Genomic DNA, 25,000 nt, shown 5'->3' on the forward strand with positions numbered 1-25,000 from the left:
CTGTCTCTCTCTCTCTCTCACAGATAATAGTTCTGTCTCTCTCTCACACACAGATAATAGTTCTCTCTCTCACACAGATAATAGTTCTGTCTCTCTCTCTAGCTCTCTCTCTCAAATAATAGTTCTGTCTCTCTCTCTCTCTCACACACACATAGATAATAGTTCTGTCTCTCTCTCTCTCACACAGATAATAGTTCTGTCTCTCTCTATCTATCTCTCTCTCTCTCTCTCTCAGATAATAGTTGTCTCTCTCTCTCTCTCACACACAAAGATAATAGTTCTCTCTCCCTCTCTCTCTGTCTCTCTCTCACACAAAGATAATAGTTCTATCTCTCTCTCTCTCTCACACAGATAATAGTTCTGTCTCTCTCTCTCTAACACACACATAGATAATAGTTCTGTCTCTCTCTCTCTCTCTCTCTCACACAGATAATAGTTCTCTCTCTCACACAGATAATAGTTCTGTCTCTCTCTCTCTCTCTCACACAGATAATAGTTCTGTCTCCCTCTCTCTCTCTCTCTCACACAGATAATAGTTCTGTCTCTCTCTCTCTCTCTCTCTTACAGATAATAGTTCTCTCTCTCTCACTCTCTCGCTCTCTCTCACACAGATAATAGTTCTCTCTCTCTTTCTCTCTCTCTCAGATAATAGTTCTGTCTCTCTCTCACACACACAGATAATAGTTCTGTCGCTCTCTCTATCACACAGATAATAGTTCTCTCTCTCTCACACACAGATAATAGTTCTGTCTCTCTCTCTGTCACACAGATAATAGTTCTGTCTCTCTCTCTCTCTCTCTCACACAGATAATAGTTCTGTCTCTCTCTCTCCCTCTCACACAGATAATAGTTCTGTCTCTCTCTCTCTCTCTCTCTCTCTCTCTCTCTCACACAGATAATAGTTCTGTCTCTCTTTCTCTCCCTCTCACACAGATAATACTTCTCTCTCTCTCTCTCTCTCTTACAGATAATAATTCTCTCTCTCTCTCTCCCTCACACAGATAATAGTTCTCTCTCTCTCACACACAGATAATAGTTCTGTCTCTCTCTCTCTCTCTCTCACACACAGATAATAGTTCTGTCTCTCTCTCTCTCTCTCTCTCTCACACAGATAATAGTTCTGTCTCTCTCTCTCACACAGATAATAGTTCTGTCTCTCTCTCTCACGCTCTCTCTCTCACACACAGATAACAGTTCTGTCTCTCTCACACAGATAATAGTTCTCTCTCTCACACAGATAATAGTTCTCTCTCTCTCTCTCACAAAGATAATAGTTCTGTCTCTCTCTCTCTCTCTCTCTCTCTCACACAGATAATAGTTCTGTCTCTCTCTCTCTCTCACACAGATAATAGTTCTGTCTCTCTCTCTCTCTCTCTCACACAGATAATAGTTCTGTCTCTCTCTCTCCCTCACACAGATAATAGTTCTGTCTCTCTCTCACAGATAATAGTTCTGTCTCTCTCTCTCACAGATAATAGTTCTGTCTCTCTCTCACAGATAATAGTTCTGTCTCTCTCTCTCTCTCTCTCTCACACAGATAATAGTTCTGTCTCTCTCTCTCTCACACAGATAATAGTTCTGTCTCTCTCTCACACACAGATAATAGTTCTGTCTCTCTCTCTCTCACACAGATAATAGTTCTGTCTCTCTCTCACACACACAGATAATAGTTCTGTCTCTCTCTCTCACACAGAAAATAGTTCTGTCTCTCTCTCTCTCACACAGATAATAGTTCTGTCTCTCTCTCTCTCTCTCACACAGATAATAGTTCTGTCTCCCTCTCTCTCTCTCTCTCACACAGATAATAGTTCTGTCTCTCTCTCTCTCTCTCTCTCTCTCTTACAGATAATAGTTCTCTCTCTCTCTCACTCTCTCGCTCTCTCTCACACAGATAATAGTTCTCTCTCTCTTTCTCTCTCAGATAATAGTTCTCTCTCTCTCTCTCTCTCTCACACAGATAATAGTTCTGTCTCTCTCTCACACACACATAGATAATAGTTCTGTCTCTCCCTCTCTCTCTCTCTCTCTCTCTCTCTCTCTCTCACACACACATAGATAATAGTTCTGTCTCTCTCTCCCTCTCTCGCTCTCTCTCACACACAAAGATAATAGTTCTCTCTCTCTCTCTCTCTCTCTCTAACAAAGATAATAGTTCTCTCTCTCTCTCTCTCTCTCCCCCTCCCTCTCTCTCTCTCTCTCACACAGATAATAGTTCTGTCTCTCTCTCTCTCTCTCTCTCACACAGATAATAGTTCTGTCTCTCTCTCTCTCACACAGATAATAGTTCTGTCTCTCTCCCTCTTTCACACAGATAATAGTTCTGTCTCTCTCTCTCTCACAGATAATAGTTCTCTCCATCTCTCTCTTTCTCTCTCTCTCACGCTCTCTCTCTCTCTCACACAGATAATAGTTTTGTCGCTCTCTCTCTCCCTCTCACACAGATAATAGTTCTCTCTCTCTCTCACACAGATAATAGTTCTGTCTCTCTCTCTCTCTCTCTCACACAGATAATAGTTCTGTCTCTCTCTCTCTCTCTCTCCCTCTCACACAGATAATAGTTCTGTCTCTCTTTCTCTCTCTCCCTCTCACACAGATAATAGTTCTGTCTCTCTCTCTCTCACACACACAGATAATAGTTCTGTCTCTCTCTCTCTCTCCCTCTCACACAGATAATAGTTCTGTCTCTCTCTCTCTCACACACAGATAATAGTTCTGTCTCTCTCTCTCTCTCTCCCTCTCACACAGATAATAGTTCTGTCTCTCTCTCTCTCTCTCTCTCTCTCACACAGATAATAGTTCTGTCTCTCTCTCTAGCTCTCTCTCAAATAATAGTTCTGTCTCTCTCTCTCACACACACATAGATAATAGTTCTGTCTCTCTCTCTCTCACACAGATAATAGTTCTGTCTCTCTCTATCTATCTCTCTCTCTCTCTCAGATAATAGTTGTCTCTCTCTCTCTCTCACACACAAAGATAATAGTTCTCTCTCCCTCTCTCTCTGTCTCTCTCTCACACAAAGATAATAGTTCTATCTCTCTCTCTCTCTCTCTCTCACACAGATAATAGTTCTGTCTCTCTCTCTCTCACACACACATAGATAATAGTTCTGTCTCTCCCTCTCTCTCTCTTTCTTTCTCTCCGAATCACACAGATAATAGTTCTGTCTCTCTCTCTCTCTCACACACAGATAATAGTTCTGTCTCTCTCTCACACACACAGATAATAGTTCTGTCGCTCTCTCTATCACACAGATAATAGTTCTGTCTCTCTCTCTCACACACAGATAATAGTTCTGTCTCTCTCTCTCTCACACACAGATAATAGTTCTGTCTCTCTCTCTCTCACACAGATAATAGTTCTGTCTCTCTCTCTCTCTCACACAGATAATAGTTCTGTCTCTCTCTCTCACGCTCTCTCTCTCACACACAGATAACAGTTCTGTCTCTCTCTCACACAGATAATAGTTCTCTCTCTCACACAGATAATAGTTCTCTCTCTCTCTCTCACAAAGATAATAGTTCTGTCTCTCTCTCTCTCACACAGATAATAGTTCTGTCTCTCTCTCACACAGATAATAGTTCTGTCTCTCTCTCTCTCTCTCACACAGATAATAGTTCTGTCTCTCTCTCTCTCTCTCACACAGATAATAGTTCTGTCTCTCTCTCTCACAGATAATAGTTCTGTCTCTCTCTCTCACAGATAATAGTTCTGTCTCTCTCACAGATAATAGTTCTGTGTCTCTCTCTCTCTCTCTCTCTCACAGATAATAGTTCTGTCTCTCTCTCTCTCACACAGATAATAGTTCTGTCTCTCTCTCTCACACACAGATAATAGTTCTGTCTCTCTCTCTCACATAATAGTTCTGTCTCTCTCTCTCTCTCACACAGATAATAGTTCTGTCTCTCTCTCTCACACAGATAATAGTTCTGTCTCTCTCACACACACAGATAATAGTTCTGTCTCTCTCTCACACACAGATAATAGTTCTCTCTCTCACACAGAAAATAGTTCTGTCTCTCTCTCTCTCACACAGATAATAGTTCTGTCTCTCTCTCTCTCTCACACAGATAATAGTTCTGTCTCTCTCTCTCTCTCTCTCTCTCTCTCTTACAGATAATAGTTCTCTCTCTCTCTCACTCTCTCGCTCTCTCTCACACAGATAATAGTTCTCTCTCTCTCTCGCTCTCTCTCACACAGATAATAGTTCTCTCTCTCTTTCTCTCTCAGATAATAGTTCTCTCTCTCTCTCTCTCACACACAGATAATAGTTCTGTCTCTCTCTCACACACACATAGATAATAGTTCTGTCTCTCTCTCTCTCTCTCTCTCTCCCCCTCCCTCTCTCTCTCTCTCTCACACAGATAATAGTTCTGTCTCTCTCTCTCTCTCTCTCTCACACAGATAATAGTTCTGTCTCTCTCTCTCTCACACAGATAATAGTTCTGTCTCTCTCCCTCTTTCACACAGTTAATAGTTCTGTCTCTCTCTCTCACAGATAATAGTTCTCTCCATCTCTCTCTTTCTCTCTCTCTCACGCTCTCTCTCTCTCTCACACAGATAATAGTTTTGTCGCTCTCTCTCTCCCTCTCACACAGATAATAGTTCTCTCTCTCTCTCTCACACAGATAATAGTTGTCTCTCTCTCTCTCCCTCACACAGATAATAGTTCTCTCTCTCTCTCTCTCTCACACAGATAATAGTTCTGTCTCTCTCTCTCTCTCCCTCACACAGATAATAGTTCTCTCTCTCTCACACAGATAATAGTTCTGTCTCTCTCTCTCTCACACAGAAAATAGTTCTGTCTCTCTCTCTCTCTCTCTCTCTCACACAGATAATACTTCTCTCTCTCTCTATCACAGATAATAGTTCTGTCTCTCTCTCTCTCACACAGATAATAGTTCTGTCTCTCTCTCTCTCCCTCTCACAAAGATAATAGTTCTGTCTCTCTCTCTCTCTCTCTCACACAGATAATAGTTCTCTCTCTCTCTCACACACAGATAATAGTTCTGTCTCTCTCCCTCTTTCACACAGATAATAGTTCTCTCTCTCTCACACACAGATAATAGTTCTGTCTCTCTTTCTCTCTCTCACACAGATAATAGTTCTGTCTCTCTCTCACACAGATAATAGATCTCTCTCTCTCTCACACAGATAATAGTTCTGTCGCTCTCTCTCTCACAAAGATAATAGTTCTCTCTCTCTCTCTCTCTCTCTCACACAGATAATAGTTCTGTCTCTCTCTCTCTCTCTCTCTCTTACAGATAATAATTCTCTCTCTCTCCCTCACACAGATAATAGTTCTCTCTCTCTCACACACAGATAATAGTTCTGTCTCTCTCTCTCTCTCTCACACAGATAATAGTTCTGTCTCTCTCTCTCACACAGATAATAGTTCTCTCTCTCACACAGATAATAGTTCTCTCTCTCTCTCTCTCTCACAAAGATAATAGTTCTGTCTCTCTCTCTCTCTCTCACACAGATAATAGTTCTGTCTCTCTCTGTCTCTCTCACACAGATAATAGTTCTGTCTCTCTCTCTCTCTCACACAGATAATAGTTCTGTCTCTCTCTCTCACAGATAATAGTTCTGTCTCTCTCTCTCTCTCTCACAGATAATAGTTCTGTCTCTCTCTCTCTCTCTCCCTCACACAGATAATAGTTCTGTCTCTCTCTCTCACACAGATAATAGTTCTGTCTCTCTCTCTCACACACAGATAACAGTTCTGTCTCTCTCTCTCTCTCACAGATAATAGTTCTGTCTCTCTCTCACACACAGATAATAGTTCTCTCTCTCACACAGATAATAGTTCTGTCTCTCTCTCTAGCTCTCTCTCTCAAATAATAGTTCTGTCTCTCTCTCTCTCACACACACATAGATAATAGTTCTGTCTCTCTCTCTCTCACACAGATAATAGTTCTGTCTCTCTCTATCTATCTCTCTCTCTCTCTCTCTCAGATAATAGTTGTCTCTCTCTCTCTCTCACACACAAAGATAATAGTTCTCTCTCCCTCTCTCTCTGTCTCTCTCTCACACAAAGATAATAGTTCTATCTCTCTCTCTCTCTCACACAGATAATAGTTCTGTCTCTCTCTCTCTAACACACACATAGATAATAGTTCTGTCTCTCTCTCTCTCTCTCTCTCACACAGATAATAGTTCTCTCTCTCACACAGATAATAGTTCTGTCTCTCTCTCTCTCTCTCACACAGATAATAGTTCTGTCTCCCTCTCTCTCTCTCTCTCACACAGATAATAGTTCTGTCTCTCTCTCTCTCTCTCTCTTACAGATAATAGTTCTCTCTCTCTCACTCTCTCGCTCTCTCTCACACAGATAATAGTTCTCTCTCTCTTTCTCTCTCTCTCAGATAATAGTTCTGTCTCTCTCTCACACACACAGATAATAGTTCTGTCGCTCTCTCTATCACACAGATAATAGTTCTCTCTCTCTCACACACAGATAATAGTTCTGTCTCTCTCTCTGTCACACAGATAATAGTTCTGTCTCTCTCTCTCTCTCTCTCACACAGATAATAGTTCTGTCTCTCTCTCTCTCACACACACATATAATAGTTCTGTCTCTCTCTCCCTCTCACACAGATAATAGTTCTGTCTCTCTCTCTCTCTCTCTCTCTCTCTCTCTCTCACACAGATAATAGTTCTGTCTCTCTTTCTCTCCCTCTCACACAGATAATACTTCTCTCTCTCTCTCTCTCTCTTACAGATAATAATTCTCTCTCTCTCTCTCCCTCACACAGATAATAGTTCTCTCTCTCTCACACACAGATAATAGTTCTGTCTCTCTCTCTCTCTCTCTCACACACAGATAATAGTTCTGTCTCTCTCTCTCTCTCTCTCTCTCACACAGATAATAGTTCTGTCTCTCTCTCTCACACAGATAATAGTTCTGTCTCTCTCTCTCACACAGATAACAGTTCTGTCTCTCTCACACAGATAATAGTTCTCTCTCTCACACAGATAATAGTTCTCTCTCTCTCTCTCACAAAGATAATAGTTCTGTCTCTCTCTCTCTCTCTCTCTCTCTCACACAGATAATAGTTCTGTCTCTCTCTCTCTCTCACACAGATAATAGTTCTGTCTCTCTCTCTCTCTCTCTCACACAGATAATAGTTCTGTCTCTCTCTCTCCCTCACACAGATAATAGTTCTGTCTCTCTCTCACAGATAATAGTTCTGTCTCTCTCTCTCACAGATAATAGTTCTGTCTCTCTCTCACAGATAATAGTTCTGTCTCTCTCTCTCTCTCTCTCTCACACAGATAATAGTTCTGTCTCTCTCTCTCTCACACAGATAATAGTTCTGTCTCTCTCTCACACACAGATAATAGTTCTGTCTCTCTCTCTCTCACACAGATAATAGTTCTGTCTCTCTCTCACACACACAGATAATAGTTCTGTCTCTCTCTCTCACACAGAAAATAGTTCTGTCTCTCTCTCTCTCACACAGATAATAGTTCTGTCTCTCTCTCTCTCTCTCACACAGATAATAGTTCTGTCTCCCTCTCTCTCTCTCTCTCACACAGATAATAGTTCTGTCTCTCTCTCTCTCTCTCTCTCTCTCTTACAGATAATAGTTCTCTCTCTCTCTCACTCTCTCGCTCTCTCTCACACAGATAATAGTTCTCTCTCTCTTTCTCTCTCAGATAATAGTTCTCTCTCTCTCTCTCTCTCTCACACAGATAATAGTTCTGTCTCTCTCTCACACACACATAGATAATAGTTCTGTCTCTCCCTCTCTCTCTCTCTCTCTCTCTCTCTCTCTCTCACACACACATAGATAATAGTTCTGTCTCTCTCTCCCTCTCTCGCTCTCTCTCACACACAAAGATAATAGTTCTCTCTCTCTCTCTCTCTCTCTCTAACAAAGATAATAGTTCTCTCTCTCTCTCTCTCTCTCCCCCTCCCTCTCTCTCTCTCTCTCACACAGATAATAGTTCTGTCTCTCTCTCTCTCTCTCTCTCACACAGATAATAGTTCTGTCTCTCTCTCTCTCACACAGATAATAGTTCTGTCTCTCTCCCTCTTTCACACAGATAATAGTTCTGTCTCTCTCTCTCTCACAGATAATAGTTCTCTCCATCTCTCTCTTTCTCTCTCTCTCACGCTCTCTCTCTCTCTCACACAGATAATAGTTTTGTCGCTCTCTCTCTCCCTCTCACACAGATAATAGTTCTCTCTCTCTCTCACACAGATAATAGTTCTGTCTCTCTCTCTCTCTCTCTCACACAGATAATAGTTCTGTCTCTCTCTCTCTCTCTCTCCCTCTCACACAGATAATAGTTCTGTCTCTCTTTCTCTCTCTCCCTCTCACACAGATAATAGTTCTGTCTCTCTCTCTCTCACACACACAGATAATAGTTCTGTCTCTCTCTCTCTCTCCCTCTCACACAGATAATAGTTCTGTCTCTCTCTCTCTCACACACAGATAATAGTTCTGTCTCTCTCTCTCTCTCTCCCTCTCACACAGATAATAGTTCTGTCTCTCTCTCTCTCTCTCTCTCTCTCACACAGATAATAGTTCTGTCTCTCTCTCTAGCTCTCTCTCAAATAATAGTTCTGTCTCTCTCTCTCACACACACATAGATAATAGTTCTGTCTCTCTCTCTCTCACACAGATAATAGTTCTGTCTCTCTCTATCTATCTCTCTCTCTCTCTCAGATAATAGTTGTCTCTCTCTCTCTCTCACACACAAAGATAATAGTTCTCTCTCCCTCTCTCTCTGTCTCTCTCTCACACAAAGATAATAGTTCTATCTCTCTCTCTCTCTCTCTCTCACACAGATAATAGTTCTGTCTCTCTCTCTCTCACACACACATAGATAATAGTTCTGTCTCTCCCTCTCTCTCTCTTTCTTTCTCTCCGAATCACACAGATAATAGTTCTGTCTCTCTCTCTCTCTCACACACAGATAATAGTTCTGTCTCTCTCTCACACACACAGATAATAGTTCTGTCGCTCTCTCTATCACACAGATAATAGTTCTGTCTCTCTCTCTCACACACAGATAATAGTTCTGTCTCTCTCTCTCTCACACACAGATAATAGTTCTGTCTCTCTCTCTCTCACACAGATAATAGTTCTGTCTCTCTCTCTCTCTCACACAGATAATAGTTCTGTCTCTCTCTCTCACGCTCTCTCTCTCACACACAGATAACAGTTCTGTCTCTCTCTCACACAGATAATAGTTCTCTCTCTCACACAGATAATAGTTCTCTCTCTCTCTCTCACAAAGATAATAGTTCTGTCTCTCTCTCTCTCACACAGATAATAGTTCTGTCTCTCTCTCACACAGATAATAGTTCTGTCTCTCTCTCTCTCTCTCACACAGATAATAGTTCTGTCTCTCTCTCTCTCTCTCACACAGATAATAGTTCTGTCTCTCTCTCTCACAGATAATAGTTCTGTCTCTCTCTCTCACAGATAATAGTTCTGTCTCTCTCACAGATAATAGTTCTGTGTCTCTCTCTCTCTCTCTCTCTCACAGATAATAGTTCTGTCTCTCTCTCTCTCACACAGATAATAGTTCTGTCTCTCTCTCTCACACACAGATAATAGTTCTGTCTCTCTCTCTCACATAATAGTTCTGTCTCTCTCTCTCTCTCACACAGATAATAGTTCTGTCTCTCTCTCTCACACAGATAATAGTTCTGTCTCTCTCACACACACAGATAATAGTTCTGTCTCTCTCTCACACACAGATAATAGTTCTCTCTCTCACACAGAAAATAGTTCTGTCTCTCTCTCTCTCACACAGATAATAGTTCTGTCTCTCTCTCTCTCTCACACAGATAATAGTTCTGTCTCTCTCTCTCTCTCTCTCTCTCTCTCTTACAGATAATAGTTCTCTCTCTCTCTCACTCTCTCGCTCTCTCTCACACAGATAATAGTTCTCTCTCTCTCTCGCTCTCTCTCACACAGATAATAGTTCTCTCTCTCTTTCTCTCTCAGATAATAGTTCTCTCTCTCTCTCTCTCACACACAGATAATAGTTCTGTCTCTCTCTCACACACACATAGATAATAGTTCTGTCTCTCTCTCTCTCTCTCTCTCTCCCCCTCCCTCTCTCTCTCTCTCTCACACAGATAATAGTTCTGTCTCTCTCTCTCTCTCTCTCTCACACAGATAATAGTTCTGTCTCTCTCTCTCTCACACAGATAATAGTTCTGTCTCTCTCCCTCTTTCACACAGTTAATAGTTCTGTCTCTCTCTCTCACAGATAATAGTTCTCTCCATCTCTCTCTTTCTCTCTCTCTCACGCTCTCTCTCTCTCACACAGATAATAGTTTTGTCGCTCTCTCTCTCCCTCTCACACAGATAATAGTTCTCTCTCTCTCTCTCACACAGATAATAGTTCTGTCTCTCTCTCTCTCTCTCTCTCTCACACAGATAATAGTTCTGTCTCTCTCTCTCTCTCTCTCTCTCTCCCTCTCACACAGATAATAGTTCTGTCTTTCTTTCTCTCTCTCACACACACAGATAATAGTTCTGTCTCTCTCTCTCTCTCTCCCTCTCACACAGATAATAGTTCTGTCTCTCTCTCTCTCACACACAGATAATAGTTCTGTCTCTCTCTCTCTCTCTCTCCCTCTCACACAGATAATAGTTCTGTCTCTCTCTCTCTCTCTCTCTCACACAGAGAATAGTTCTGTCTCTCTCTCTCTCTAGCTCTCTCTCTCAAATAATAGTTCTGTCTCTCTCTCTCACACACACATAGATAATAGTTCTGTCTCTCTCTCTCTCACACAGATAATAGTTCTGTCTCTCTCTATCTATCTCTCTCTCTCTCAGATAATAGTTGTCTCTCTCTCTCTCTCTCTCACACACAAAGATAATAGTTCTCTCTCCCTCTCTCTCTGTCTCTCTCTCACACAAAGATAATAGTTCTATCTCTCTCTCTCTCTCTCTCACACAGATAATAGTTCTGTCTCTCTCTCTCTCACACACACATAGATAATAGTTCTGTCTCTCCCTCTCTCTCTTTCTTTCTCTCCGAATCACACAGATAATAGTTCTGTCTCTCTCTCTCTCTCTCACACAGATAATAGTTCTGTCTCTCTCTCACACACACAGATAATAGTTCTGTCGCTCTCTCTATCACACAGATAATAGTTCTGTCTCTCTCTCTCACACACAGATAATAGTTCTGTCTCTCTCTCTCTCACACACAGATAATAGTTCTGTCTCTCTCTCTCTCACACACAGATAATAGTTCTGTCTCTCTCTCTCTCACACACACAGATAATAGTTCTGTCTCTCTCACACACACAGATAATAGTTCTGTCTCTCTCACACACACAGATAATAGTTCTGTCTCTCTCACACACACAGATAATAGTTCTGTCTCTCTCTCTGTCACACAGATAATAGTTCTGTCTCTCTCTCTGTCACACAGATAATAGTTCTGTCTCTCTCTCTGTCACACAGATAATAGTTCTGTCTCTCTCTCTGTCACACAGATAATAGTTCTGTCTCTCTCTCTGTCACACAGATAATAGTTCTGTCTCTCTCTCTCTCTCTCACACAGATAATAGTTCTGTCTCTCTCTCTCTCTCTCACACAGATAATAGTTCTGTCTCTCTCTCTCTCTCACACACACACAGATAATAGTTCTGTCTCTCTCTCCCTCTCACACAGATAATAGTTCTGTCTCTCTCTCTCTCTCTCTCTCTCTCTCTCTCTCTCACACAGATAATAGTTCTGTCTCTCTCTCTGTCACACAGATAATAGTTCTCTCTCTCTCTCTCACACACACACACAGATAATAGTTCTGTCTCTCTCTCTCCCTCTCACACAGATAATAGTTCTGTCTCTCTCTCTCTCTCACACAGATAATAGTTCTGTCTCCCTCTCTCTCTCTCTCTCTCACACAGATAATAGTTCTGTCTCTCTCTCTCTCTCTCTCTCTCACACAGAAAATAGTTCTGTCTCTCTCTCTCTCCCTCTCACACAGATAATAGTTCTGTCTCTCTCACACACACAGATAATAGTTCTGTCTCTCTCTCTGTCACACAGATAATAGTTCTGTCTCTCTCTCTGTCACACAGATAATAGTTCTGTCTCTCTCTCTGTCACACAGATAATAGTTCTGTCTCTCTCTCTGTCACACAGATAATAGTTCTCTCTCTCTCCCTCTCACACAGATAATAGTTCTGTCTCTCTCTCTCTCTCTCTCACACAGATAATAGTTCTGTCTCTCTCTCTCACACACAGATAATAGTTCTGTCTCTCTCTCTCTCTCTCTCACACAGATAATAGTTCTGTCTCTCACACAGATAATAGTTCTGTCTCTCTCTCTCACATACACACTCACACCCACACACAGAAATGGTTTTCTCTGTCTCTCTCTCTCACACTGAAATGTCTGGACTTAGACAGGTGTCATCCTATCATAGTACCACTCTGGAATGCACTGAGCTCCTGAGAGTGGCCCATTCTTTCACACACGTTAGTAGAAGCAGTGTGGATGTCTGGGTGCTTGGCTTTATAGACTTGTGACCATGGAAGACATTGGAACACCTGCATACAATGATTTGGATGGTGAGCGAATACTTTTGGCAATATAGTGTATTATCTGTGTGTGTAAAAAACAGACAAGGAAACGTTTTAATACTCTAAGCTATTAGCGCTCTCTCACTGTGTGTATGTATGTATGTTTGTTTGTTTGTTTATTTATATCATAGATTGAAAGTTCAAAAATTCCAGTCTATCAATTAAAGGGATGAAGGTGTTTTTGGGGCCGAAAGTTATGATATACTGCAGTACAGCAGTTACCGTACCTCACCACTAGAGGGCAGTGTTACCGAACCTCACCACTAGAGGGCAGTGTTACCGAACCTCACCACTAGTAGCTCACCACTGAGATACGGTAACACTGCCCTCTAGTGTTACCGAACCTCACCACTAGAGGGCAGTGTTACCGTACCTCACCACTGAGATACGGTAACACTGCCCTCTAGTGTTACCGAACCTCACCACTAGAGGGCAGTGTTACCGAACCTCACCACTAGAGGGCAGTGTTACCGAACCTCACCACTAGAGGGCAGTGTTACCGAACCTCACCACTAGAGGGCAGTGTTACCGAACCTCACCACTAGAGGGCAGTGTTACCGAACCTCACCACTAGAGGGCAGTGTTACCGAACCTCACCACTAGAGGGCAGTGTTAACACTAACCTGATCACATACTGTCACGATTCATCATGATTGCTTTACAGATTTCTACAGTTAACAAATATTTGTCAATTCTGCATTCACTTTTTCACAACCCATCACAGTTTGAACTACAGTGATTTATGTGGACTGAACTGTGCATCAATTTTCATTACGTTATACATTTATATGTATTCTGATATTTTTGAAATTTAATTCTGAATACACCTTTATTGTGATGGCTTACATCACTACTACAATTCACTATAAACACGCTCACAATAATAGCACACACTGTACTACAACTCATTATAACACACACACACACACACACACACACACTCACAATAACAGCACACTGTACGACAGTATGACACTACTAATAAAAACACGTGTGTCATGTATGACACTACATGTATTTGAGTAATACTGAAGTATAAATTGGTCTGTTTTTTAGAAGTGGGTCAGAGGAGATTGGACTAGCTGTTCCTCTCACATACATGAAAATTATTAAAGTGACTGAACCTCATATCTGTGTCTGCTGTTATGGGTGATTATTTGACATATGTGCACACCCAAATTCATCATTTTTTCCCAAATTCATCATTTTTCACTTGGATTTGTGCCTCTCAAATTTGGAGTGTGTTCACACCAAACACAGTGTGTTTACATACTTGAGTGTGTCCAGTCTGCAGTGGGGATCCTCCAGTCTAGCAGAGAGCAGATTCACTCCTGACTCTCCTGGGTGGTTGTACGTCAGATCCAGTTCTTTCAGGTGTGAGGGGTTTGACCTCAGAGCTGAAGCCAGAGAAGAACAACCTTCCTCTGTGACCAAACAACCAGACAGTCTGCAGAAAGGAGGGAGACAGACAGAGAGAGACAGAGAGTGAGACGCATTTCCAGACCAGCTTGCATGGGGTAGCTAGAAAGGCTGGAACTGTAGTGGAGGCTTCACCCTGTGCGTTATAATAAACTACTGACATGGTGAGGTCTCGTATGGAGGTCTGGTGTACATTTATAATAAACTACTGCCATGGTGAGGTCTCGTATGGAGGTCTGATGTACATTTATAATAAACTACTGCCATGGTGAGGTCTCGTATGGAGGTCTGATGTACATTTATAATAAACTACTGACATGGTGAGGTCTCGTATGGAGGTCTGGTGTACATTTATAATAAACTACTGACATGGTGAGGTCTCGTATGGAGGTCTGGTGTACATTTATAATAAACTACTGACATGGTGAGGTCTCGTATGGAGGTCTGGTGTACATTTATAATAAACTACTGACATGGTGAGGTCTCGTATGGAGGTCTGGTGTACATTTATAATAAACTACTGACATGGTGAGGTCTCGTATGGAGGTCTAATATACATTTATAATAAACTACTGACATGGTGAGGTCTCGTATGGAGGTCTGGTGTACATTTATAATAAACTACTGACATGGTGAGGTCTCGTATGGAGGTCTGGTGTACATTTATAATAAACTACTGACATGGTGAGGTCTCGTATGGAGGTCTAGTGTATATCTATAATAAACTACTGACATGGTGAGGTCTCGTATGGAGGTCTGGTGTTCATTTATAATAAACTACTGACATGGTGAGTATATATAATATGACAGACTACAACAGCATAAAACAGACTAATAAACATTACCTACACTTCTCTATAAATATAACCATATACATACTGTAGCCTATTCATTCACATGCAGTTATTTTCTGTAGCTTGGTACTACAGCCTGAACATGTAATAAGAGGGAATGTTTTCTATTACACTACTTGCATGGCAGGGGACTGTGTTTCTCATTGAGAGAAATGGAGTAGATTCTGGGTCAGAAATGATCCATCAGAGACCTGTCTGATATAGTTACAACAATATAAACTACAACCAGTGACGGCCGTCAATATAAACTACAACCAGAGACGGCTGTCAATAAAGCCTACTCAGAATATATCTTATATATGAAGATATCTAGTCAGTGATGATGATATCTACTACTAGTTACAGGAGCAACCATGATCACCTTACTCTACCTGCTTCACCAGGTTACAGGAGTTACCATGATCACTTTACTCTACCTGCTTCACCAGGTTACAGGAGCTACTATGATCACTTTACTCTACCTGCTTCACCAGGTTACAGGAGCTACCATGATCACTTTACTCTACCTGCTTCACCAGGTTACAGGAGCTACTATGATCACCTTACTCTACCTGCTTCACCAGGTTACAGGAGCTACCATGATCACCTTACTCTACCTGCTTCACCAGGTTACAGGAGCTACCATGATCACCTTACTCTACCTGCTTCACCAGGTTACAGGAGCTACCATGATCACTTTACTCTACCTGCTTCACCAAGTTACAGGAGTTACCATGATCACCTTACTCTACCTGCTTCACCAGGTTACAGGAGCTACCATGATCACCTTACTCTACCTGCTTCACCAGGTTACAGGAGCTACCATGATCACCTTACTCTACCTGCTTCACCAGGTTACAGGAGTTACCATGATCACCTTACTCTACCTGCTTCACCAGGTTACAGGAGCTACCATGATCACCTTACTCTACCTGCTTCACCAGGTTACAGGAGCTACCATGATCACTTTACTCTTCCTGTTTTACCAGGTTACAGGAGCTACTGTGAGCCTTCTGAATGTGCTCCTGTGCAATAAACAATGTTAGAAAATCTTTTGAATTATTTGAGCATGTACTACCTTCACTGTTAATACACCCAGAAGACTATATATTGTTGGTGAATATCCGGTGAATTTCATGTGTATGCTATAACATGGCAAATTTTTGGTATATCATGACCTTATAACATGTCTTTCAGCAAAAAATAAAGAAAAAACTGATTAAAAGGAAAAATATAAATGCTTGTTTAGAACAACAAATTCCATAGTCCTTCATTTGTCCTTCGAAGCCATTACACAGGCTGTCTAAGATTAAATTAATGTCAATCATCAGCCAGAAAGAACCTCATAAGAACCTCAATTTTTCAGGACTATGGATGCTGGGAAATATGCTAACTACTCACAACTGGCAGGCTCCAATCTCTCCTGTTATAGTTACACTTGATACTGGCAGGCTCCAGTCTCTCCTGTTATAGTTACACTTGATACTGGCAGGCTCCAGTCTCTCCTGTTATAGTTACACTTGATACCGGCAGGCTCCAGTCTCTCCTGTTATAGTTACACTTGATACCGGCAGGCTCCAGTCTCTCCTGTTATAGTTACACTTGATACCGGCAGGCTCCAGTCTCTCCTGTTATAGTTACACTTGATACCGGCAGGCTCCAGTCTCTCCTGTTATAGTTACACTTGATACCGGCAGGCTCCAGTCTCTCCTGTTATAGTTACACTTGATACCGGCAGGCTCCAGTCTCTCCTGTTATAGTTACACTTGATACCGGCAGGCTCCAGTCTCTCCTGTTATAGTTACACTTGATACCGGCAGGCTCCAGTCTCTCCTGTTATAGTTACACTTGATACCGGCAGGCTCCAGTCTCTCGTGTTATGGTTACACTTGATACCGGCAGGCTCCGGTCTCTCCTGTTATGGTTACACTTGATACTGGCAGGCTCCAGTCTCTCCTGTTATGGTTACACTTGATACTGGCAGGCTCCAGTCTCTCCTGTTATGGTTACTCTTGATAATGGCAGGCTCCAGTCTCTCCTGTTATAGATACTCTTGATACTGGCAGGCTCCAGTCTCTCCTGTTATGGTTACTCTTGATACTGGCAGGCTCCAGTCTCTTCTGTTATGGTTACTCTTGATACTGGCAGGCTCCAGTCTCTGCTGTTATGGTTACTCTTGATACTGGCAGGCTCCAGTCTCTGCTGTTATGGTTACTCTTGATACTGGCAGGCTCCAGTCTCTGCTGTTATGGTTACTCTTGATACTGGCAGGCTCCAGTCTCTCCTGTTATGGTTACTCTTGATACTGGCAGGCTCCAGTCTCTGCTGTTATGGTTACACTTGATACTGGCAGGCTCCAGTCTCTCCTGTTATGGTTACACTTGATACTGGCAGGCTCCAGTCTCTCCTGTTATGGTTACTCTTGATAATGGCAGGCTCCAGTCTCTCCTGTTATAGATACTCTTGATACTGGCAGGCTCCAGTCTCTCCTGTTATGGTTACTCTTGATACTGGCAGGCTCCAGTCTCTTCTGTTATGGTTACTCTTGATACTGGCAGGCTCCAGTCTCTGCTGTTATGGTTACTCTTGATACTGGCAGGCTCCAGTCTCTGCTGTTATGGTTACTCTTGATACTGGCAGGCTCCAGTCTCTGCTGTTATGGTTACTCTTGATACTGGCAGGCTCCAGTCTCTCCTGTTATGGTTACTCTTGATACTGGCAGGCTCCAGTCTCTGCTGTTATGGTTACTCTTGATACTGGCAGGCTCCAGTCACTCCTGTTATGGTTACTCTTGATACTGGCAGGCTCCAGTCTCTACTGTTATGGTTACTCTTGATATTGGCAGCTGCCAGTGATGGGAGCTTCATGATGCCTGCTGGGGACTGAACCCTTGCTACAGTGACGATGGCACATCCCAATGCAAATGGAATGGAGTTTTACTCATAAATGTCCTGGCAGTTTCCAGGATGGGGAGTTACAATGCAGTGTAACTGATTTATACCAGGGCTAGGATTAAAAAATTCCAGAAAGACTCCAGTTTGAAAAAAATTGAACACATTCTATAACATCTTACCATCCTTCTCCTTACCATCTTGCCATGGCAATTTCAGAAAATGCAGCAATTTTCACTAAAATCTGATGCATCACAATATTTATTAAATAACATATTAAGCATGTAGAAATAAAGACATCTTGAAAATTTCCTGCTGTACATTCACAGCTTAATGTTTGCACTGAAGAATGAATTCAGAGAAATCTTACCTGAGTATCTCTAGTTTACAATGTGAACTGTTCAGCCCAGCTGAGAGATGCTCCACTCCTGAATCCTGTAATTCATTATGACTAAGGTCCAATTCTCTCAGGGGGAGGTTCGCTGTTTGAAGAACTGATGAGATCATTTTACAGGTCTCTGCAGTGAGGTTGCAGTGAGCTAATCTGTAAAAGGGGAGAAATACAGCTGAGAGTAAATTTCAGGAGAAGGTGAGAAACAATGTTTGAGCATTTTAATGAACAAAATCTAATTTAGCATATTTTATATATATATATATATATATATATATATATATATATATATATATATATATATATATATATATATATATATATACACATATATATACACACACACACACACACACACCCACACACACACGCGCGATTGGATATCATGCAACATACAGGAAACATTATATATAATCCATTGCGTTGCAATGTGTACAGTGTAAATATGAGTGTATTGAGCTCTAAACTGTATATGAAATACTGAATCTCAGTAGCAGCACAGCAGTAGCACATGTGATGATTAGATCATTACAGTCAGAAACATCATAATACGAGTGTCCAAGACTCATAATGAACTTCCCTGAAAGAGGTGCTTATGTAGTAAATAAAGTGTGTGTGTGAGGAGGGGAGGTTTGAGTCCTGGTTTTACAGAAGGGCCTGGACAGTGATGATGGTACACTCCAATGTCAGCTACCACAGCTTCACCGCAGTTATTATTATTACATTACTTAACACCTTTCACATGTGCAGTTTACAGTTTAAAATCTGATGCATCACAATATTTATGAAATAACATATTGAACATGTAGAAATAGACATATTGAAAGCGCCCTGCTGTATAGTCACAGCTTAATGTTTGCACTGAAGAATGAATTCAGAGAAATCTTACCTGAGTATCTCTACTTTACAGTGTGAACTCTTCAGCCCAGCTGAGAGATGCTCCACTCCTGAATCCTGTAATTCATTACGACTAAGGTCCAATTCTCTCAGGGGGCAGTTTGCTGTTTGAAAAACTGATGAGATCATTTTACAGGTCTCTGCAGTGAGGTTGCATTGAGCTAATCTGTAAAAGGGGAGAAATACAGCTGAGAGTAAATTTCAGGAGAAGGTGAGAAGCAATGTTTGACCATTTTAATGAACAAAATCTAATTTAGCATATTATATATATATATATATATATATATATATATATATATATATATATACATACATACACACACACACACACACACACACACACGCGCGATTGGATATCATGCAACATACAGGAAACATTATATATAATCCATTGGTCTGCAATGTGTACAGTGTAAATATGAGTGTATTGAGCTCTGTAAACTGTATATGAAATACTGAATCTCAGTAGCAGCACAGCAGTAGCACATGTGATGAGTAGATCATTACAGTCAGAAACATCATAATACGAGTGTCCAAGACTCATAATGAACTTCCCTGAAAGAGGTGCTTATGTAGTAAATAAAGTGTGTGTGTGAGGAGGGGAGGTTTGAGTCCTGGTTTTACAGAACGGGAGGTTAGTGATGTTTTCCAGGACTAGAACTAAGCCTCCAGTGTGACATAAACTGCACACATCATCACTTCATTCCACCTCCATGCTGATGTGACTGTTTTACAAAATGTAGCAATTTTCACTGAATATCTGATACATCCCAATATTTAGAAAGAAAACATCCTGAAACTGCCCTACTGTGGATGCACAGTAAATGTTTTCATTCAAGAATGAATTCACAGAAATCCCTCCTGAGTGTCTATAATAGTACATTTGCTGTATATAGTTTATACTTTACTTATGGGTAGGAAACACTATTCTGTACACCTGTCTTACAGGTACACTTATAGAAAAGTTCATAAGAGTAACTTTACAGTTTATAGTTCACACTCTACACACCCGTCTACCCTTAACCAGCTCTCTATATAAACTCTACACACCTGTCTACCCTTAACCAGCTCCCTAGATAAACTCTACACACCTGTCTACCCTTAACTACCACCCTATATAAACTCTACACACCTGTCTACCCTTAACCAGCTCCCTATATAAACTCTACACACCTGTCTACCCTTAATCTCCTCCCTAGATAAACTCTACACACCTGTCTACCCTTAACCAGCTCCCTATATAAACTCTACACACCTGTCTACCCTTAATCTCCTCCCTATATAAACTCTACACACCTGTCTACCCTTAATCTCCTCCCTATATAAACTCTACACACCCGCCTACTCAGTCTTCTAAATTCCTGCTGTTAATCATGACTTTTTGCTCTGCTTTCCTCGTCTTTGATTGTTGTAGTGTTTTTGTACATCTGGTCTCTGATCTCCTGGGTCTGTGATTGTTGGACAGTGTTTTTGTATGTCTTGTACGCCACTTATATACGGTTTTGTCCAGTATATTTAATCACGTATATACTGTTTCCACCCCTGATGATTCTAATACCCCTCCCAGATGATTCTAATACCCCTCCCTCCCATCCCTGCAGTCTGCTGCTCCTGCTATCAGACTCCACCTCCTGTCTATCAAACACCTGCATCTGTGCTCTTTCACTGTGGTTTGCATATGTGGAAGAAAATCTGATTCAACCTCAGTTAACTAAGATACAGTGATTGTGGTTAAATACTCACAGAGCCCGTCTACAGTTGCTCACAGCTGGGAGGAGTCTCCAATACCCATTTAGAGTTGTTTTGTATTTCTTCAAGCTCAGTTCATCCAGCACCTCCTCTGACATCTGCAGCTGGAAGGCCAGTGCTGAGCACTGAGCCAGGGTGAGCTTTCTAGAAGACTCTTCCTTGAGGAATTTCTGGATGTTTTCATGTAGAGAGGTGTCCTTCATTTCAATCAAGCAGTGAATGAGATTGATGTATCTCTCAGGGCTCACATTCTGTCTCTGACTCTTTCTGAGGTTTTGTATTATTTTCTTGACACTCTCCGGGCTGCTCTGAGTGGGTGTCAGTAGGCCGTGTAGGAGTTTCTGATTGGATTCCAGGGAAATGCCATGAAGGAATCGGAGGAAGAGATCCAGCTCTCCTTTTGGGCTCTTCAAGGCTTTATTCACTGCACTTTTCAGAAAAACATCCAAGGAAACTTCAGGAAAAGATTTGTTCCTTCCATGCAGAAAGATCTTCAGTACCTCCATGTTCTTTTCCACATAGCAGTGAAACACATAGAGAGCAGCGAAGAACTCCTGAAAGCTCAGATGTACAAAGCAGTAGACCTTCCTCTGGTAAAGCACAGATTCCTCCCTAAAGATCTCAGTGCAGATCCCAGAGTACACGGAGGCCTCAGTGACATCAATGCCACACTCTCTCAGATCTTCTTCATAGAACATCACGTTTCCCTCCATCAGATGTTTGAAAGCCAGTTCAGCCAGTTTCAGAATCATGGACCTGTTGGATTCCAGATATTTCTTTTGATCGCTTTCTTTTTTCCCCTCATACTTCTCATTCTTCATGTTGATCTGAGTGTGCAAGAACTGTATGTACATCTCAGTCAGAGTTTTAGGGATTTCTGTATCAGTTTGTTTTAGTATTTCCTGAAGCACAGTGGCTGAGATCCAACAGAAGACTGGTATGTGACACATGATGTGGAGGCTCTTTGCTGTCTTTATGTGTGAGATGATTTTCTCAGCTTGGTCTTGGTCACTGATTCTCTTCCTGAAGTACTCCTCCTTCTGTGGGTCCGTGAATCCCTGAATTTCTGTCACACGGTTGATGTAGTGAGGAGGGATTTGATTGGCTGCTGCTGGTCGGGAGGTTATCCAGATGAGAGCAGAGGGAAGCAGCTCTCCTTTGATGAGGTTTGACGTCAACACACCCACTGATGATGTCATGCTTATTTCAGATACTTTATTACACTGGGAAAAGTTCAATTGAATTCTGCTTTCATCCAGGCCATCAAAGATGAACACAAATTTGCACACATCATATATCTTTGGGTCCAGGTCTTTTATCTCAGGGTGGAAGTCACACAGGAGTCTATGCAGACTGTACTGGTCATCTTTAACGAGGTTCAACTCACGGAATGGAAGCACAAACATGAAATCTACATCCTGATTGGCTTTTCCCTCGGCCCAGTCCAGAATAAACTTCTGCACTGAGACAGTTTTCCCAATGCCTGCAATGCCTTTAGTCAGAACAGTTTTGAGCTCTGGCACTTCTGGGCCTTTATCTTCTTTTGTTTCTGTGTGGCTGACACCTTCAGCCATTTCTCCTTCAGGACCTTGTACAGGTTTAAAGATGTCTGAGCAGTAGATTGGAGTGTCTTGTACCAGCTGTTTCCTGAGTGTTTTCTCCATCTGTAAAACCTCATGTTCTTCATTCACTCCTTCACTCTCTCTCTCTATGATGTAGAGTTGTGTGTAAACCCTGTTCAGGAGGGTTTTATTCTCTTGTGATTTGGTTCCCTCAAATAAACTCTCATACTTGTTCTTCATGCAGGTTTTGTGTGTGTGTAGGACATCATCCACTGGTGTGCGAGAGTCCTGCTGTATGGACACTTCCATGTCTTTGTGTGGGTGTAGAACAGGTTGGGTTCTGAATCTCTTTCTGCACTGGGGACAGGAAAAGTCTCGTGATGGAGCAGACTGGTCCCAGTAGCTGCTGATACACTGTCTGCAGAACCTGTGTCCACAGGTGATGGAGACTGGGTCTGTCAGAACCTGCTCACACACTCCACACCTGGACACCTGGAGGAGATCACCCCTCCCCCTGCTCATAGAGACAAAGAGCAAAGGGAGGATGAGAGGAAGAGAAGAGATTCAACAATAATGAGAAAATAAAAGGTATGCATGGAAAAGTAACAATAACAAAACACAAGACAGGAAGATGAGGTAATAAAATGATATTGTAAGCAGGAAAATGTGGATGGTTTAAAATAAACTGTTCATGTAGAAAAGGCCTCTGTAGACTTCAGTAAGGGTTCAGATGGTCTCTGTGTCAGACCTCTGAAAATAGTGGTTGTGTAACTGTCCTTGGAGAAAGTGTATAAAGATCATGACCTCCTGGACTGGTAGACATATTCTGGACTGTGACTCATTTGTGTGACCTGCCATTCTCTTCAATTAATTACTGAGTCTGCAGCTTTATTTTCTATTTAAAAAGTAAATAATAATATTACTGGAATTTGGGAAAGATTAAGGAACCACAAAGAGATGGAAAAATACACACGCACGCACACACACACACACACAGACACACACACAGACACACACACACAAACACTGTAGTGTAGTCAGACTGAGAGTATATATACACTAACAGTCAGTAACCTCATACAGTAATGATGTAAAGAAAAAGTAAAGAAAAATGAGAATATATGATTTTATATTTATGGTTGGATGAAGTAACGTGTATGATTTAGTATTAGAATATGATCAGGAAATAAATTCATTTCTATCTCTCTTAGGAACGTAGTCCAGGGACAGAGAAAACAGTCTGCTTTACACTATCAGATCACAAACACTTTATGCTCTGACCCAGACAAAATACAGACAACAGAGACACATGAATCTGAAGAAACCTCTCTGCTGACACCCACTGAGATAGATGAAGATTCCTCAAGCTGAGGAGACATGTAACTCTGGGTAGGTATAAGATGACATTTAGTGCTGATATAGAGGTATTAACAGTAGGAGACATGTAGCTCTGGGTAGGTATAAGATGACATTTAGTGGTGATATAGAGGTATTAACAGTAGGAGACATGTAACTCTGGGTAGGTATAAGATGACATTTAGTGTTGATATAGAGGTATTAACAGTAGGAGACATGTAACTCTGGGTAGGTATAAGATGACATTTAGTGGTGATATAGAGGTATTAACAGTATTAGACATGTAACTCTGGGTAGGTATAAGATGACATTTAGTGTTGATATAGAGGTATTAACAGTATTAGACATGTAACTCTGGGTAGGTATAAGATGACGTTTAGTGGTGATATAGAGGTATTGACAGTATTAGACATGTAACTCTGGGTAGGTATAAGATGACATTTAGTGTTGATATAGAGGTATTAACAGTATTAGACATGTAACTCTGGGTAGGTATAAGATGACGTTTAGTGGTGATATAGAGGTATTGACAGTATTAGACATGTAACTCTGGGTAGGTATAAGATGACATTTAGTGGTGATATAGAGGTATTAACAGTATTAGACATGTAACTCTGGGTAGGTATAAGATGGCATTTAGTGGTGATATAGAGGTATTAACAGTAGGAGACATGTAACTCTGGGTGGGTATAAGATGACATTTAGTGGTGATATAGAGGTATTAACAGTATTAGACATGTAACTCTGGGTAGGTATAAGATGGCATTTAGTGGTGATATAGAGGTATTAACAGTATTAGACATGTAACTCTGGGTAGGTATAAGATGACATTTAGTGGTGATATAGAGGTATTAACAGTAGGAGACACGTAACTCTGGGTAGGTATAAGATGACATTTAGTGGTGATATAGAGGTATTAACAGTAGGAGACATGTAACTCTGGGAAGGTATAACAGTCAGTCAGTGTCTCTCTTACTGAGATGATGTTTACTGTCTTACAGTCAGTGTCAGTGATCAGACAGACAGACTACCTGTACTACACACCAAACACTAATAGATCAGATAGAGAGAGACTACCTGTACTACACACTAAACACTAAGAGATCAGACAGAGAGACTATCTGTACTACACACCAAACACACACCAGACAATAAGAGATCAGACAGCGAGAGACTACCTGTACGACTCACTTCACTCATCACTCTCATCTCTAGGTGATGTACCCTTGTAAACCAGTTTTCCATCTGTACATTTATACCTACTTTACTAACAGAAAAGGTTTATGTAAAGGTTATGCAGGTGTCCATGCCAATAAAATCTCATTAGGCTCCTTTG

At 41.4% G+C, this 25,000-nt stretch overlaps 1 protein-coding gene and 1 long non-coding RNA gene across 23 annotated transcripts in view; both read right to left on the reverse strand.

The window, feature by feature from the left end:
* The window catches only part of LOC145659241 (uncharacterized), a 14,142-nt gene extending 309 nt beyond the window's left edge, over window positions 1-13,833 (reverse strand). Inside the window, exons 1-2 of the long non-coding RNA XR_014125241.1 lie at window positions 12,985-13,833; window positions 1-12,939 (exon numbers count right to left, since the gene is read on the reverse strand). The exon at window positions 1-12,939 is cut by the window's left edge and continues 309 nt beyond it. This is a non-coding gene — a long non-coding RNA (uncharacterized LOC145659241). The remainder of the gene's footprint in view (window positions 12,940-12,984) is intronic.
* LOC113569248 (NACHT, LRR and PYD domains-containing protein 3-like) overlaps window positions 1-25,000 on the reverse strand; it is a 164,624-nt gene that overhangs the window by 4,609 nt on the left and 135,015 nt on the right. For 16 of the 22 annotated variants that reach the window (XM_081715335.1, XM_081716932.1, XM_081716114.1 and 13 more), the window contains 4 exons: window positions 20,741-22,825; window positions 18,990-19,163; window positions 18,080-18,253; window positions 13,840-14,013 (listed from right to left, as the gene is read on the reverse strand). In XM_081715335.1, the coding sequence (XP_081571461.1) occupies window positions 13,840-14,013; window positions 18,080-18,253; window positions 18,990-19,163; window positions 20,741-22,825 (2,607 nt within the window). The remainder of the gene's footprint in view (window positions 1-13,839; window positions 14,014-18,079; window positions 18,254-18,989; window positions 19,164-20,740; window positions 22,826-25,000) is intronic. The other 6 variants (XM_081714240.1, XM_081712213.1, XM_081711153.1 and 3 more) reach the window with 4 other exon arrangements.

This window comes from Electrophorus electricus, chromosome 1 (genome assembly GCF_041902795.1).
Source record: "Electrophorus electricus isolate QZ-2024a chromosome 1, ASM4190279v1, whole genome shotgun sequence".
Lineage (NCBI taxonomy): Eukaryota > Metazoa > Chordata > Actinopteri > Gymnotiformes > Gymnotidae > Electrophorus > Electrophorus electricus.